General features: G+C 52.9%; 1 protein-coding gene across 5 annotated transcripts in view; it reads right to left on the bottom strand.

Moving 5' to 3' along the window:
* Positions 1–2,421: 2,421 nt before the first annotated feature.
* Positions 2,422–17,037, bottom strand: part of LOC105471878 (vav guanine nucleotide exchange factor 2) — a 235,450-nt gene continuing 220,834 nt past the window's right edge. For 3 of the 5 annotated variants that reach the window (XM_071078563.1, XM_011724673.3, XM_011724676.3), the window contains 7 exons: positions 16,087–16,139; positions 14,985–15,101; positions 11,934–12,021; positions 10,360–10,483; positions 9,414–9,500; positions 8,428–8,582; positions 2,422–4,650 (listed from right to left, as the gene is read on the bottom strand). In XM_071078563.1, coding sequence (XP_070934664.1) covers positions 4,603–4,650; positions 8,428–8,582; positions 9,414–9,500; positions 10,360–10,483; positions 11,934–12,021; positions 14,985–15,101; positions 16,087–16,139 — 672 coding nt within the window. In that variant the 3' untranslated portion in view covers positions 2,422–4,602. The remainder of the gene's footprint in view (positions 4,651–8,427; positions 8,583–9,413; positions 9,501–10,359; positions 10,484–11,933; positions 12,022–14,984; positions 15,102–16,086; positions 16,140–17,037) is intronic. The other 2 variants (XM_071078564.1, XM_011724678.3) reach the window with 1 other exon arrangement.

Raw genomic sequence — 17,037 nt, forward strand, 5'->3', positions numbered from 1 at the left:
CGAGGGGAGGGACAGAACAAGGGGAGGAATGGAGCGAGGGGAGGGACAGAACAAAGGGAGGAATGGAGCTAGGGGAGGGGTGGAGCGAGGGGAGGGACGGAGGGAAGGCAGAGACGGAGGGAGGGCAGGGACGGAGGGAGGGGAGGGATGTGCTTGCCCAGAGCCCCCACGCCTGGTAGAAGAAAACACTCAGTAAACGGGAGCTATTTTATTTTCTCTCAGAATGCAAGGCCCCATCACTTCTCCCTCTCAGCCTTCTGATCACCAGCCTGGGACGCCCCCTCCACAGTCAGCTGTCCAGGGGCCGCCCTGCACCCACACCTGCCTGCCACCCCCAGGGGGCCAGAAGCAGCAGGGAGGGCTGCGTGAGGAGGGTGGGGCCGGCTCAGGCAAGGGGTCCCTCCTGGGGACTCGGCTGTCATACCAGTGAATGGGGGCAAGGCCAGGACAGATGGGCATGGTCCAGCCTGCACGTCTGGGACAAGAAGGCTCAGCCCAAGGGAGAGGTTCCCGGTGTTGGAAGCTCCTGGAGAAGGGGGCATTTTCACCCTGCCCATCGGGTCTGCCTCCCAGCAGCCTCAGTGGGGGCGAAGGCTGGCCAGGGTCCAGTCTGCAGGAAGGATGGGAGACCCAAGGACTGGCCTGAGAAGCAGAAAGTCATTGCTTAGGAGCTGGGTGCTGCCCAAACAGAAACGTGCACTCTGGCATCAGACCGAGCTGCGCAGGGGTCACGTGTGGCCTTGGACGAGTCACTTCATGTATCGCAGCCTCAGTTGCCACCTCTAGAAAATGGGCTGTTTCCTGACCAGGCACTGGCCAGAGCTGTAAGGGGATTTCTGTTCTCTCTCATGGTCCTGTGGCAGGAGCTCCAGCAGCTACTGTGGACCATGAGGCGGCCACAAGGAGGGAAGGGCATGCTGAGGACGAGGGATCAGGGAGGAGGAGCCTCTGAGGATGGGGAATCAGGGAGGAGGAGCCTCTGAGGATGGGGGATCAGAAAGGAGGAGCCTCTGAGGACAGAGAATCAGGGAGGAGCCGCCTCTGAGCACGGGGGATCGGGGAGGAGGAGCCTCTGAGGACGGGGGATCAGAAAGGAGGAGCGTCTGAGGATGGGAGATCAGGAAGGAGGAGCCTCTGAGGACAGGGGATCAGGGAGGAGGAGCCTCTGAGGACGGGGGATCAGGGAGGAGGAGCCTCTGAGGACGAGGGATCGGGAAAGAGGAGTCTCTGAGGATGGGGGATCAGGGAGGAGGAGCCTCTGAGGACGGGGGATCAGGGAGGAGGAGCCTCTGAGGACGGGGGATCAGAAAGGAGGAGCCTCTGAGGATGGGGGATCAGGAAGGAGGAGCCTCTGAGGACGGGAGATAGAGAAGGAGGAGCCTCTGAGGATGGGGGATCAGGGAGGAGGAGCCTCTGAGGACGAGGGATCGGGAAGGAGGAGCCTCTGAGGACGAGGGATCGGGAAAGAGGAGCCTCTGAGGATGGGGGATCAGGAAGGAGCCTCTGAGGATGGGGAATCAGGAAGGAGGAGCCTCTGAGGATGAGGGATCAGGGAGGAGCCTCTGAGGACGAGGAATCAGGAAGGAGGATCCCCCTGAGGCCGGGGGATCAGGGAGGGGGGAGCCAGGGTTCCTGCTGGCTCAGGGACCAGGGCAAGGCAAAGGAGCCTAGTGCTGCTGCCTCTGGACGGTCCTCCATGAGGGGAAGGAGAAATAAATCTCTCCTTTTCTATTTTGGTTTTCTCTATCATACACCACAGAACCCACCAAAATGGAGTTTTTTTGTTTTTTGTTTTTTTTTTACATTCAGGGTCTTGCTCTGTTGCCCAGGCTGGAGTGCAGTGGTGCAATCACAGCTCACTGCAGCTTCCACCTCCTGGGCTCAAGTGGTTCTCCCACCTCACCCTCCCGAGAATCTGGGACCAGAGATGTGCACCACCATGCCCAACTATTAAGAAAAAAAGTGTCGTAGAGACAGTGTCTCGCTATGTTGCCCTGGCTGGTCTCAACTCCCTGGGCTCAAGCCATCTTCCCACCTCAGCTTCCCACCTCAGCCTCCCACCTAAGCCTACCAAGGTGCTAGAATGACAGATGTGTGCCACTGCACTGAGGCTATTTTTATCTTCAATATACGTGTAAAGAAACATGGGCTCAGGAGGTACCCAAGTGATGGGGCAGGAATTACAGTCCCGTTTGTATGCCCAATGCCACCTGGAGGATTCCAGGGCACCGCGTGGGAAACCCGTGGTGCTGTGCCAGCCGGGAGGTGGCCATGGCACCATTACCTCCTTCTCTCTCAGACCCTGCTGAGGTTGGGCCATGCTGAGATCCAAGCAACCCAGTCAGACAGACCCTGCTGGACTTAGGTGGAGGAATCCAGCCATTCCCTCCTCCCCTGGCATGAAAGGGCTGACCACTCCTGCAGAAAAGAACTCAGGTTTATTTGCAAGTAAAAACCATGGTCCGAAAAAAACCCATTGGCAAATGTACAGTTTGTGTCCATTTGGGGTTACCGCCAGCTCGGGGGGAGGGGGGCCCAGATCCCTGACCCACATGCATCGGGCTCCCACATGTTCACAGCTAATCTCAAGCCCCTGCAGTTTAGCCCCCCGCAGAGGACACCCCATCTCCTGCTGAACACCATCAGACATCCCGGCTGCACCCAGCCCTCCAACCCTCCTGCCTTAGTGCAGTGCCAAAACCAAACCAAACCAAATACAAATCTCAAAACAAACACACACAAAACAAACAAATTCACAAAAAGTCAGGGCTCTAAATTATTTTTTCCCAGTGTCCTTTGTGATCATGATGACTTATTCATCAACAAACTAAAATATACATCATTTTCTTGCTATTATAAAATCTCTTATTATTCACAGATATATAACGGGAGATTTGGATGAAATAATTACAAACTTTTTTCCCCTTAAAAAACAAACAAGCCAAAAAAACACAACACAACAAAAACCCCAAAACCAAAAGACAAGACCTTTCTGACGACAGTAAACACAGGGGCTGCCGGCTTCCTCCCCTCCATCCTCGGCGCCTGCTGGGCCGTGGGGCGCCAAGTGCTGGGTGTACCCCGACACGCAGGCCCCAGGGTGCTCTCTCCCAGGCTGACTCTTCGCTTCCCCTGCCCTGCCTCCACCTCCCCTCATTTCCCAAGCCTTTGTGGAGGGCCACTCTCTCCTCCTGCCGCTCCCCATCCCCGTGACTCCTCCCACCTCTTCCCTACGCCCCAGAGGCATACGGCTCAGAGGCCACAAGGCCAAACTCAGAAGGAGCCCCCAGGTCCCCAGCGCCACCCACAGCAGAGATCAGCCTCCCCCACACCCAACCTGGGCCGGGCACCTCCCACAGGCTGTGCAGCTGGCCAGAGGGATAAGCGGCTATAGGAAGCCCAGGTCTCAACAGAGGCTTTGGCAAGGAGCTGGGAGGAAGACACGGCTGCCAGGTCCCATGCAACATCAGGGTAGAGAAACCAGGGTCTGGCTAACCCAGCCGGAGGTCAAAGGCCGGGAGTCGTGGCTGGGGGAGGTAATGGGGTAGAGCCACCCCCAAGAGCACTTACTTTGAGTTGCCCAAGGCCCAGTTTGAAGGCTGCAGGGACCCTTGGAAGGAAACCCTGCCAGGGGCTGGAACCAACCTCTCGTGCCAAGGCTGGGCAGACCCTCAGGGACCACCCTGCAGGAGAGCAGAGGGGCCTCCTGGAGAAGGACCTGGCAGGGATCTAGAGAGGGGAAATCCCTGTTTTCTTCCCTGCCCCTTTCAGGGTTTTTACAAAAGATCTGCTGACCTGGCAGCAGGGCCACGGCCAGGCAGACACCATCCCAGGACTCCAGAAAGGGCCCCTCAGAGAGAGGGCAGGAAACAGTACCACTGACCAGGGAGCAGGGTTGGAATTTCACCATCCCAAAGGCCCCTCCCAAGAGAGGGGCCTGCCCTGTGGGGTCTGGGTGTGCCCCTGGCATGGAGGGGAGTGGGGGAGTCAGGGAAGTCTGGGGAGCCAGAGTGGCTGCAGAGGGCCACTGCAGTGCTCTCTCCTCCTGCGCCCTAGCACAGTGGGGCAAGTGAGCCCACAGTGAACAGCCTGGCTCTGGTCCCATCTGCCTCCCGAGGCCTGACACCTCCCCCTGGGAGCAGCAGGAAAAGACAGGCAAGGCTGAGTCCAGGGGCTAAGCAGAGGGGCTGGGGGCAGGTCCCTTCTGCTGTCCCTAGCCCTTCCTGGGACAGCGTCTGCTGTTCAAACCTAGGCTCCTGACCGCCATCTCAGTTGGACGGGGACAGGCAATGGGCTTCCGGCCTCGGCTGCTACCCAGAGCCTGGCTTGCAGTGCTGCTGGTGCCCCCTCCTCTGTGCTCTGGGTGGGGCGAGCCCAGGTTTCCTCTATGTACAATAGCATACCCAGTGATGGGTCGCCGAGGGCAGGCTGACAGTGACACGGTTCGAGTTTAGGATTCTCAACACCCTCCCCATCCCTGTGGGTGGTGGAAGACTGGGAGGTTGGTATTTCCCCTCTGAGTCACAGAGGAGCTAGAGACAGACTTCAGGGCTGGAGTGACTCTCCCAAGAAAATCTGTGCGTCTTCTCCACGTTCCTGCCGTCACTGGATGCCCTCCTCTTCTACGTACGTTGAAGGAAACCAGCCAATCTGAAAAAGATGGCAGGATCGTGTCTGTGTGTGTGTGTGTGTGTGTGTGTGTGTAAGCAGGTGTGTGCATGTCTGTGTTGGGGTAGGGGCAAGTAGAGACTCAAGAAGATGGGGGGTCCTTTGGAAGTCCAGAGTTCTCAGCAAGGCCTGCAATTCAGAAGGACCTGGTGGAACCATTGCCCAGGAATAAAAGTAACCCAGAAAAGCACCACCCTTGGCCAATTTAAGATGTTCTGCCCACCCTCTACCTGCCAGTCAGAAAAAAAATAAATTCTCCAGAGGAAAAGAACATCACCCAGAACAGCGACAGTTTTTTTCTTAATACACAAGCTTGGCATTCAGTCAGGACCAAATGACAAAAACCAACAGAAAAAGCAGGCAGTAGAAATCAACACACAGGTATTGAGGTCATCTGTCAGGGGAGATAAATAACTCTAATTTGTACGTTTAAGAAAATGGATGAAAAGGCAGACAATTGTACCAGAGAACCTAAATCAGAAATCAAATAGAAGTCCTAGAACTGAAAAATATAATGAATGAAATGAAGAATCCAATAGAGGGATTTAGACAAAGCAGAAGAGAAGATGCATAAACTGTAAGATAGGTCACTAGAAAGTGACTAGATAGAAAACCAGAGAGAAAAAAGGACAAAAAAACACATAAAATTGTGGGAATAATATGAGGCCATGGTAAAAAGTTCTAACATCCATGTGAATGAAGTCCGACAAGGAGAAAAGAGAGAAAATGGAGCAGGCACGCTGTCTGCAGATACTATTCTGGCTGAGAAATTTCCAAAAGTGATGGACATCAAGCCACAGGTTCAAAAAAAAAAATCTCTGCAAATCCTAAGCAGAATAAATAAAGAGAAAATCACACCTAGGCATATTACAGTAAAACGAACTCAAAACTTCAAAATGAACTTCAAAAATGAACTCAAAACAACTCACAGAAAGGAACTAGGTCTCCTTGGAAAAATGACTGATTCCTGGGGGAGAATGAATAAGTACAAGAGAAAAGAAGTTTTCCTTACAGTAGAATGCCAACTAATATCTATAGATAGTAAAAAAAAAAATCACTATTTCTTCAGCCATAATAGAAATAATAGAACAGACAAAATTCATCAAGGGAAGATAAAACTAGTACATGAAAGTTTGAAGAGGAACAGGATATTTACCTAACTTCAAAGTATTACCCTACAAATTTCTTGCTAATGACAGGCGACAGTTAACTTCACAGTAGAAGAACACAGCAAATATAATCTTAAACACATGATCAAAGTTAATGTCACAAATAATGAGACAAACTGGTATAATTCATCTCCTAACAGGACACTATGGCACTGAGAAAGTGCCAACGTCCCCATTGTGGTGTTCCCAGTGCAACCTCAATCTAATCATGAAGAAACATCAAACCCAAATTGAGAGATATACTATAAAAATAGTTGGCTGAAACTCTTCAAAAATGTACAAGTCATGTAAGGCAGAGAAAGGCTGAGGAATATTCTAGATTAAAGAGAGTTAAGGATCACAGCAGTTCATGATCCCGGATTGGATCCAGGACCAGGAGAAAGAGCTAGAGAAGACATGATTGGGATGACTGGTAAGATTTGAATAGGGACAGTGGATTAGATAATTGTATTATATCAAAGGGGAATGTCCTTGGTCTTAGGAAATACTTAGGGGTAAACAAATACGATTTCTGCAATTTACTCTCAAATGAGTTAGAGAGAAATAGACACACACACACACACACACACACACACACACACACAGTGCAAATGATAAAGCAAACGGGGCAAAACATTCACAATTGGTAAATCTGGGCACGTTACTCCCACTTTTAAGATGAAATTTTGAAATTTTATGTTTGAAATTTTGTTTCAAAATTATAAGTTACAAACATTTTACAATGTGAATATTTAAAAAGAAAGTGAAATAAGGATGTTTTTAGATTCAACAAAAACTGAGACTTCATTAATAGCAGATAAACTTTAAAAAATATGAAAGAGAGGGGATGTCAGCCAGCAGAGAAATGGTCTTGGGTGGAAATACAATAATGCAGGAGGAAATGGGGAGCCCTCGGAACGGTAAACACAGGGTAAATCTAAATGAGCACAACTGCCTAAAACAAAAACAATGTCTTCTAAGGTTTGAATATATATAGAATTAAGATACATGATGACACTTGCACAAAAGTTGGAAGGAAAATGGATACAATCAAAAGTTGCAAGGTCCTTCCTTGCATTGCCTGGGAAATAGTAAAAAAGTACTCATTTAAGGGAATCTCTGGTGTAAGGTTACCACTTAAGAAAAAAAGTGTGTAACTAACAAACCAATGTAGGGCAGGGGAAGTAGAATTAAAAATACATTAATTCAAAAGTAGGCAAGAGAGAAGAAAAGAGGAGTAGATGTGACAAATAGAAAATAAAGTTAGATTACTTATTTAAACCCAAATAGCTCAGTAATTACATTAAATGTAAATGGACTACATATGCCTATTAAAAGTCAAAGACTGTCAGATCAGACTGGCTTCCCCAACTATTTATAAGAGACCCATTTTAAATATAAGGAAAAAGACAAGTTTAAGTAGTATGAGAGAAAATAATGTGCCACACAAAGCACTAATCCCAAGAAAGCTGGTGTCACTACAACAGCAGATAAAGGAGATTACAGCAAGAATAAATGCCGGAGAAAAGAAGAGATGTTTCATAATGATAACAGGGTCAAATTGACAGGAATTATCCAGTAATACTCAAACTAGTTGTTCTAAACTTAATGCTGTATAGAAAATACCTGGATCTGGGAAAGGGCCCAGGTATGTGCTTATTATATTACAGCTCCAGACACTTTTAATGCCAATCACACAAGGACCACTTTGAAAACAAGTGGTCCCAGCCCTCTAGGTGGGCTACCTACGCCTCAGTAGCCTTGACACTTCTGCAAGGCAGTTGGGTAAAAACTGGATCAGACTTGAGGGCCTCCAAGGGGCAGACTGCCTGATAGGTGAAGGCAGAGCGGCTCCTGCCACTGGACAATGGAAGTGTCAGCACTGGGAGTCAAGGTTAACTGGCCCTCTGCAGCCCAATGCACTTGCCCTGTGCACCTGCAGCTCAAAGAGGAAGCTGGGCATTTTCTAATTGGTGGCACATGGAGCTCTGGTGCTTGGATGGATACGTACTGAGAGACATGGGCCAAAGCTAGAGGTAGAGATGGGGTGTTGGGATGAAGAGGCCATGGACTTATGCAGAATCTTAGGGTGCCCAGGGCACTCTTAAGCCCACCTGGCACTTGGGAAAGTGTGAAGGGATGGAGGTGGGTAGGGACACAGTGTGTCCCTACTGCCTCACCAGGGCATAGATGGGGCCTTAGAGAACGGCAGGAGGAGCCCAGAAAGGACACCGTGTCCTCCTCAGTCCTGTGACCTCCCTTCCTGCAAACAGAGCTTGGAGACTTATAAGTAATTTGAAGAGTGCAGCTGTGAGGGCAGCCCAGAATAAAAATGGAACAGGGTGGAGGGTCCTAGGAGCTTGGATCCAGATCAGACCTCTGTAGCCAATTCCTGGGCTATGAGACCTTGGGTTCGTGGTAAACATCTGGAGCCTCAGTTTCCCCTGTGAACGCCAGCCTTCTGGGCTGCTGTGAGGATGAAGGAGATTGCAGAGGGTGCCTGGGACAGGGCCAGGGGTGTGGACATAGCTGTGGTGCTAGTCTGCCTGAGTCTGACCAGGTGGGGGCTGCAGCGAGGCCAGCCCCGCACCCTCAGGGTAGGGCCACTCACCCGTCCGTTGGTCTCGCCCTTCCACCAGCCCTGGTCCCCGCCGATGCGGCTGTAGATCCTCACCACGTCACCCTCCCGCAGCGAAAGCTCTCTCATGTCTCGGGCAGCAAAGTTGTACCTGGCCACAGCCGTGCCGATGACGCGGGGCGTGAACACTGTTGAGGGAGATGGGCAGCATCACACGGCAGCAGTAGGGGCCCAACCAGGGATCGAGGAGGCCCTTGGGCCAAGCTGGGTCTCTCCCCTGGTGCCCAGAACCTTGCTCTGTACCCAGAGAGGAAGGATGTCAAGCATCCAGGCTCTGGAGGGACACACTGGCCTCCAATCCCAGGCCCTCTTGCCCCCTGGGTCTGGGGACACAGCACATCCAAGTTCCTGCAATGAGGATGCTCTTAGGGACACGAGCAGGTGCCCAGGCTTTGACCATCATCATTCCAGCGGTCCCCCAATTCCAGAGCCCAAATCCAACCAGCAACCCAGTGGAACCAGCTTGGCCCAGACACAGAATCCTGATAGACAGGTGTCAATGACCATGGCTGAGGGCGAAACACACGCAGCTGCTGGGAAGGGACTTTGACTCTGGCAGCTGAAAGCCATGAGGTCAGGGCTGACTAAAACCCTCTCCTCCCTGCACCCAAGTCCCACAGCTCCTCCTCGTGGCCACCTGTTTTGTTACCAGAGGCAAAGCTCTTGATGAACAAGGAGGAATGACAGTGGCCGGGGCTGGGGAAGTGGCCATCAGGGTGGGCGTGTCCACAGGGGGTGAGTGGTGACAAGGGTGGGACCAAGCCTGACGTGTCCTCAGGTGCCTGCAGCAGCCTCTGCCCAGGCTCCCTAGCCCCTTCCTCCCCGCCACCCTGCGCCAGACTGCGGACAACTGTGGCCACGTCAGGCAGGGCTGTGGGGCCAGCGAGCAGCTCCGTGCTGGGTCTCCCAAGGCAGCTGCCACAGGCCCGGTCCCCCCACGCCCTGGGGAGCAGCGGTACCTGACCAGAAGGGAGCGGAGGGGCCCTGAGAAGCAAAGCTGAGGCCCTGAGGACCGAGAAAAGAAAAGTTGTAGGAAGCACAGGAAGCTGCAAAGAGGCGAGAGAGAACGTGAGGCGGGCAGCAGGGCATCCATGCACAGTCACGGTGGGCACAGCTACAGGCTGGGGGGCATGGGGTGGGGCAGGCCCTTTGGCAGGAAAGGCCCTATAGGGGGCAAAGGAGGCAGCGTGGGTTGTCAAGCCCCACCCAGGCACAGGCACCGCTCGGCTACACCTGAGCTACCCTGGAGCCAATCTCTGCACCTGTGTCCTCGAGAGCAAATGGGGACCACCTCCTCGCATGCCCTCGTCTGGCACCCAGCAGGTGCTCATTAAGGCCAGCTGTTCCTTTCCTGTCCAGCTCGGCCTGTGTGGGACCCATGGCCCTGCAGGTCCCTGTGGGCTGGAGGATGTGGGATGACTCCGGACAGAGTCCTGAGCGGGAAGCCGCATGCTCTGGGCCTGCCTCTGCCCCTGATTCCATGTGGCCTTCCCTGTTCTGGGTTGAGGAGTCCAATCTGCAAACAGGCTGCCTCTCACAGAGGAGGCCCAGGAGCTGGGCACAGACAGGGATCTGGGAACGGGTGGGCCTGCCCTTTTCTCTCCCACCAGTGATAGCTCCATGCGCAGGGTCTCTGCCTTGACCTGGCCCCTCCAACCCCCGCTGGTCTCTGGATGAAGGAGCCAAGACAGAAGAGCAATTCTGGGCAGGTGCAGAGCCCCGCCTGTCACGTGGCCCAGGAGATGCCACACGATAGCATCTGTGACAGCTGGGGGCGTGGGCGGGGGGCTGGGGTGGGACTCCTAGCCTGGGTCTGTGAGGGCAGGATCTGGGTGCTGAGAAATGGGCTACGGCAGACCCCTCCAAGGAGTGCTGGTGTGCTGGCTGGGCTGGGGCGTTAGTTACCTGGGGACCGGCTGGAGGCCCTGGAGGCCGAGCGTTCCCGGGACTTGTAGGGGTACTTGAGTGTGGTGTCCAGCTGCTTGAAGCTCTCCTTGAGTGAGTGGCACTGGTAGTACTCCACCAACTCCTGCAGGGCATACACACTCACTGACAGCTGCTGCCACCTCTGGAAGTCCTCCCGCAGTGACCTGGCCTCCCTCTCCCACCTCCTGGTTCATGTGGGGGAGACGAGCTTCCTGGACTCCTCAGAACTCCCCACGTCCCCCCCAGCCCATGGTCAGTACCTCGAAGGTACCAGCAACTCCCCCAAAAAATTTCTAGAGAAAATAATCTGCAAAAGATGCCAAAAGACAGACCAGCACGGGCGCTGACGGCCAACAGCTTTTATAATGGAAAAATGGAAACTCTGTATCCAGCACCTGGGGCAAGCTTCTAGAAATAACAGGATCTCCAAGTGACAGAGAGCCACGCGGCCATCCGTCAGGGAAAGATTCATTGATGGTCAATGTGTGTGGCCTTGAAAAGTCGACTAAAAATCAGCTGGGGTATTGCCAGCATTATTATGTATATAATGTAAAGCACACCTAAGCGGCGTGTAGAAAGGTCCTGAGGACTCACTGAGGTGAGAACACCGGTTTCCGCTTTTGTTTTTTCTGGAGGTGGGGATGGGATATTATGGAATTTTTTTTTTTTTTTTTTGAGACGGAGTCTCACTCTGTCACCCAGGCTGAAGTGCGGTGGCGCGATCTCCGCTCACTGCAACCTCCGCCTCCCGGGTTCAAACAATTCTCGTGCCTCAGCTTCCCAAGTAGTGGGGACTACAGGCATGTGCCACCATGCCCGGCTAATTTTTGTATTTTTTGTAGACATGGGGTTTTGCCATGTTGGCCAGGTTGGTCTCGAACTCCTGACCTCAAGTGATTCGCCCACCTCGGCCTCCCAAAGTGCTGGGATTACGGGCATGGGCCACTACGCCCAGACTGAGATTATGGATTTCTACTTGTCCTTGTGCTTTTCTGTGGCCATAGTGGGGAAGTTAAGAGCTTGGCGGCTCTAGTCAGGAGTTCTCAATATATACAACTTTTGTAATTAAGAAAAGAAAATGTAGGCATAACTTTAAAATCATTTCAAGAACTATGCCTCTAACTGCATTCCGGCTGGGACGGAGGGTGGGGGTGAGTCAGGGAAGGAGTTGTTTGAAGCCATACATGTATAATGGGGCTACCCAGCCAGGCCCCAACTGGAAGCCCTACTGGACGTCAGTTTCTGCTTTCGCAGGAGGATGGGCATGAGAGGAATCTGGGGATGCTGGTGGCCTGCCCTGCCCCCACCCCACCCCTGCACTGTCCACCAGGGTCAACCACCTTGCCCAGGCTTTGAGGGTCAGAAATCCCAATTCAGGAGGCTGTGACACAGCTCTAGCTGTCCTAGTGCCTTAAAAACCAGTTCCCTACATCTTTCCCACACTGGGAAGAATCAATCCTCATAGGAAACATGGCCACTTGCTCAGGGCCGGGAGGAAGTACCTGTCCCCTGTGGCTGGGGATAGGAGCCGGCTGGAGCCGCGAGTCACCTACCAGGAGGCTGTCGAATTTCTTGGCTTCTGTGATGTGGATCCAGTTGTCCTTCTCCACCACCTTGATGTGCTTCACTTCATCGTTGAACCTGGGCAAACACATGGCCCCGGTGGTCACTGCATGAGGGCCACATGTCCCCGGCCCCCTCGGCAGCCAGGCTTATTCTGTGTTTGCTGCAGCAAAGCCCCTCGTTCCCAGCTCCTAGGGCCACTCCCTGTCAGCCCTGTCCTACCCCAGCCCTTCGGGCCACCTGCCTGCCTGCCCTCCTTGCCCACTTGGGGCCCAGAATCCCTGGCTGCTCAACTCCCCGCCTCTCCTGGCCTCCAGCCCTACTGAGGCCTCCTATCCTGGGCTTCTGCTCATTTGCTTTTCCGCACCAGGAGCCTCTCCTCCTCCCTGTGGAGCAGCTGGGCCCAGCCCTGACATCTCCTGACATCCTTCCCTGCATGTCCACTTGGCCAGCCAGGCCTTGGGCCTGCTTCTCAAAGGTGCCAAGCACAAGCCTGTCTGGGCCTCGGCACCAGCTGCTGCCCCTGCCAGATGCTCACCTCCTTCTGTTCTCAAGGCCCCCTTACGTTCTCAGGCCTCAATTCAAACATGACCTTACAGAGCAGCCCCCATACCCCTCCCCTGAATGCCACCCACCCCCTTGCCAGATACAGACATCACAAGAAAACTACAGCCCAATGTCCCTAATGACTGTGGAGGCAGAAATCCTTAGCAAGCAGTTGGCAAACCAAATTTCTCTCTCATACCGTCAGGCGGTGTTTAACCACAGAGACCTGTCCTGAGAGATGCAGGCAGGTGCTTCCATCACTGTACGAACGCCACGGAGTGCACTTATATAAGCCTGGACGGCAGAGCACTTATATAAGCCTGGACAGCCAGACCTAGGCTGGATGGCAGAGCCTACTGCACACCCCACATCTAGGCTGGATGGCAGAGCCTATTGCTCCCGGGCTACAGACCTACTGAATACCATAGGCAGTTGTAACATGAGGTCAGCATAGAAAAGGTATGGTAAAAACACAGTAGAAAAGATAAAAAACAGGATAGCCGTATGGGGTGCTTATCATGACTGGAGCTTGCAGGACTGGAAGTCGCTCTGGGTGAGTTGGAGAGTGGTGAGTGAATGTGAAGCCCTAGGACATTGCTGTGTACCACTGTACACTTTATCAACGCTGGACACCGAGGCTACACTACATTTATTTTGAAAATGTTCTTTCTGGCCGGGTGCAGTGGCTCACGCCTGTAATCCCAGCACTTAGGGAGGCCGAGACAGGTGGATCACGAGGTCAGGAGATCGAGACCATCCTGGCTAACACGGTGAAACCCCATCTCTACTAAAAATACAAAAACTGCCGGGTGCAGTGGCGGGCGACTGTAGTCCCAGCTACATGGGAGGCTGAGGCAGGAGAATGGCGTGAACCCGGGAGGCGGAGCTTGCAGTGAGTGGAGATCGCGCCACTGCACTCCAGTCTGGGCGACAGAGTGAGACTCTGTCTCAATAAATAAATAAATAAATAAATAAATAAATAAATAAATAAATGTTCTTTCTTCAATCATAAATTAACCTTAGCTTACTGTCACTCTTTTACTTTATAAACTTTCTAATTTTTGTTAACTTTTTGACTCTTGGGCAATAATACTTAGCTTAAAACACAAATATATTGTACAGCTGTACAAAAATATTTTATTTCTTTGTATCCTTATTCTATAAGCTTTCTTCTGTTTTTTTTCTTTGTTGTTGTTTTTACTCCTATGATAACAACGCCTTCTTCTGGAATGTCTACTGAAGGACTTGCCTGAGGCTGTTTTACAATTAAGTACTTTTTTAATGAGTAGAAGGAGTATGCTCTAAAATAAAACGTATTGTACAGTGAATCCATAAACCAGTAACAGAGTCAGGTATTACAATGATCACATACTATGTATGTGCAGAATTGTTTGTGCTATGCTTCTATATGACTGGCAGCACTGTAGGTTTGTTGACACCAGCATAACCACACTCACATGAGTAATGGGCTGAGCTGTGATGTTACCAGGCCATGGGAACTTTTCAGTTCCATTATAATCTTATGGGACCACTACTACATATGGGGTCCCTCACAGACTGGAATGTCATTATGTGGCCCATGACTGTATTTATCTACATAAACCAGACGCATAGCAAGGACTCCACACCACAACCAAGTGGGACATTCCAGGAATGCAAGGTTGGTTTAACATCTGGAAATCAGCTAATGTAATAAACAGTTGTTAAACAAATGGTGACCTGGCTGCCTGGTCCTCTGTGAGGCCTACATACAGCACCCATCTTGTTTCTCCCTGGATTTAATGTGTACCATGAGTGTGTGTGACCCACCTCCAGCTCCCAGTCGGCAAGGCCCATCTTAGCCTCCTGCAGGCCAGGCATACAGAAGGCTTTCTGAGAATTTTCTTTCAGGTGAGTAATGTCCCACCAGCTCAGTGCTTGGTGGGCTCCAGCCCATTAGGGTCTGTCTCTTGGAGAGTTAACTACAGCCCCAGGGAGAGGGCATAGGGCATAGGGCAAGAGGAGGCAGCTCCCAGGGAGAGGGCACAGGGCAAGAGGATGCCCAGACTGTGCCAAAGCTGTAAGGCAGCAGTAGTCACAGGAGATACCCTCCTAGGCCCCTGGCTGTCTCAGAGCAGCGTGACAGGTCCACTATCTCAACCTGTGGGGCTGCTGGGAAATCCCTGAGCTCACACAGCATTTCACCCACCCACTTGTACCTGAGCTTATCTTGTTCCTATAACCCAGAAATGTCCAACCTAGCCCACAGGGCAGCCAGGAGTGATGTAAACTTGGACCATCTGTGCATGCCACACAGGGTTTCACGCCCTGCCCAGCACACCTGTAGAGACCCCCTGGGTCCTCCACACCACTTTCATCTCAATAATGTCCTCACTTGGGCAACAGATGACATGTCCACCCCAACCTCACAAGCTCAGGACGTGGAGAGGACAGTGGTCTCCACTTCAGAATGGCACTGGGGGATGGGTCTCCTCGAGCCCAGAGCCACCACTTACTTGATGCTTATTGCAAAGCGCTCAGCCTCAGCAGGCCGCTCCCTGATTAGGTAGGTCCCGCTGGCGTGGGACTTGAGCAGGTTGTCCGTCTGCTGCCTCTCCATGTTACCTGCAAACCTACAGGAGGGGGCCAGCAGGAAATGAGAGACACAGTGAGGACAGTGTCTGAGGGGCGCCAGCCCTCCATGCGTGGCAGGCCACATGAAGTACTCTGCAGTCCTCATCTGAGAGCTCACCTCCTAATGAACCCAAGAGAACAGGCTGGGTCCCTATGAGTGGGGCACCACTGTGGGTGGGGTCTGACATCTGACCCTGCCTATGGTGGGATACAGTGAGGCTCAGGACAGATCTTGAGAGGGGTAAAAGAGAGGGGTGACTGTGGCCGCCAGCCAGTCCGATGCGCTGTCTTCTGCTCTACAGACCCCAAGGGCCTGCCAGAGGAGTACAGAGTATTCAGTAGATCCAATTTCTTTCCTAGAATATATTTTCACTATTTCAAAAGCAGTAAAGGCATAACTGCTTATGTGGATTTTTTTGCTAACACCTTGGAGATTGCCAACATCTATATCAGTTGAATTTTGAACAGATTTTGAAACGAAGCTCTTCCTGCCACCTGTACGTCTGGTGGGTAATGAAGCCCACCCTGGGAGGACAAGGCGAGCGCCCTCCCAGAACCTGCTGCCACGCTGTCAGGAGAGCTGGGACTTCTGTGATTCCAAACAGCCTCACTGTTCCCACCAAGCAACCGTATTAAGTCAGTAAGTGGATTACACCTGTGACTTTAAATATACCACTTTTACATAGTGCACATAAAATTTTAAAAGGGTTTCATTCCCTGAAATATCTGAGCCAGCTGAGCCGTTTTAGAGAGGGTTAACAGCCGCCTACAGGAGGGGGACTCCCCCAGGCTCCTGGCAAGTTATAGGCCAGGAGGGAGAAGGCATTTGGGAGCCACTGGGCTCAGTGCCCTGGAGACAGCAAGAGGCAGCCTGGGGCCTCCACCCTGCCGGGCCACTCACAGGCACCACCCAGACCCGGCGGGCATGCCCCCATAACAAAGAGGCCACCAGATGCCCACATACGCAGCCCACGATCCACTCACCAGGGGTATGCAGTGTAGTCGATCTCCCGGGATGGCGGCCGGCTGATGGGCGGCTGGTGGCAAAGCACAAGGGTGTTAACGTCCCCCCAGGGCCATCCACAGAGCAGGGCTGAGAGGGGGTCGCTGTCGGTGACCTAACCCCCAGGCCCAGCATTGGCTGCCCTGGATGGGACCGTCTGTGGACTTAGCCCCAGCGCTCCTGGCCTGGGAGGTGCCCAAGGGCAGTGGCCAGGACAAGCTCATCTCTGAGTAGATGCCCCACAGTTCTGATGGAACAGATGCCGGCATAGCCACCAGCTAACACTGACACGGTCCCCTGGGAGGGCAAGGACCGAATGTGTGGGGAGTTCTCAGCCAGTGGACGTGAGCACACCCAGAGCCAAAGCTCCCTGCTCCAGAGGTCCTGAAGCCCTGGGGTGGGGGTCTCGTGGTGGCCACACTCAGGTGGGTGCTGCCGCTCCAGTGAGCAGGTAGGACTCCCTCCCTAGCTTCAGCCCCCGACCCTGGCCTCACTGGGCCACAGGCTGGGCACAGTCTCAGAGACTACCTCTTCCCTCGCACCTTATTCACCATGCAGATGGGGTAACTGAGGCCTGGGGAAGGGAAGGGACCTGCCCCAGGCCACCTAGTGAGTTCGTGACCCTTGTCCTCCCCTGGTGGCTGGCACCCCTGGTCATCCAAAGCACGCTAAGTGCTGAGCACTTGCCCTTTCAGCAGAGGTGGCACACAGGCTGACAGGACCGAGGCTGGGGTGGGAGGCACCGGGGCTGCCACAGTGGGGTTGGGCAGCCACCCCCTGCACCTTCAGAGGTTTCACACTTTCACTTTGACCTGTCCTTTTGGGGGTGGAGGTGGGGTAACTCATTGTACTCAAGGCTGACTGCTGCCTTTCGTCACAGAGCCGAGAATTTGCTCCGTACCCCTCAGATGAAAGCAACACCATATTGCCTC

Source organism: Macaca nemestrina, chromosome 14, assembly GCF_043159975.1.
Source record: "Macaca nemestrina isolate mMacNem1 chromosome 14, mMacNem.hap1, whole genome shotgun sequence".
Lineage (NCBI taxonomy): Eukaryota > Metazoa > Chordata > Mammalia > Primates > Cercopithecidae > Macaca > Macaca nemestrina.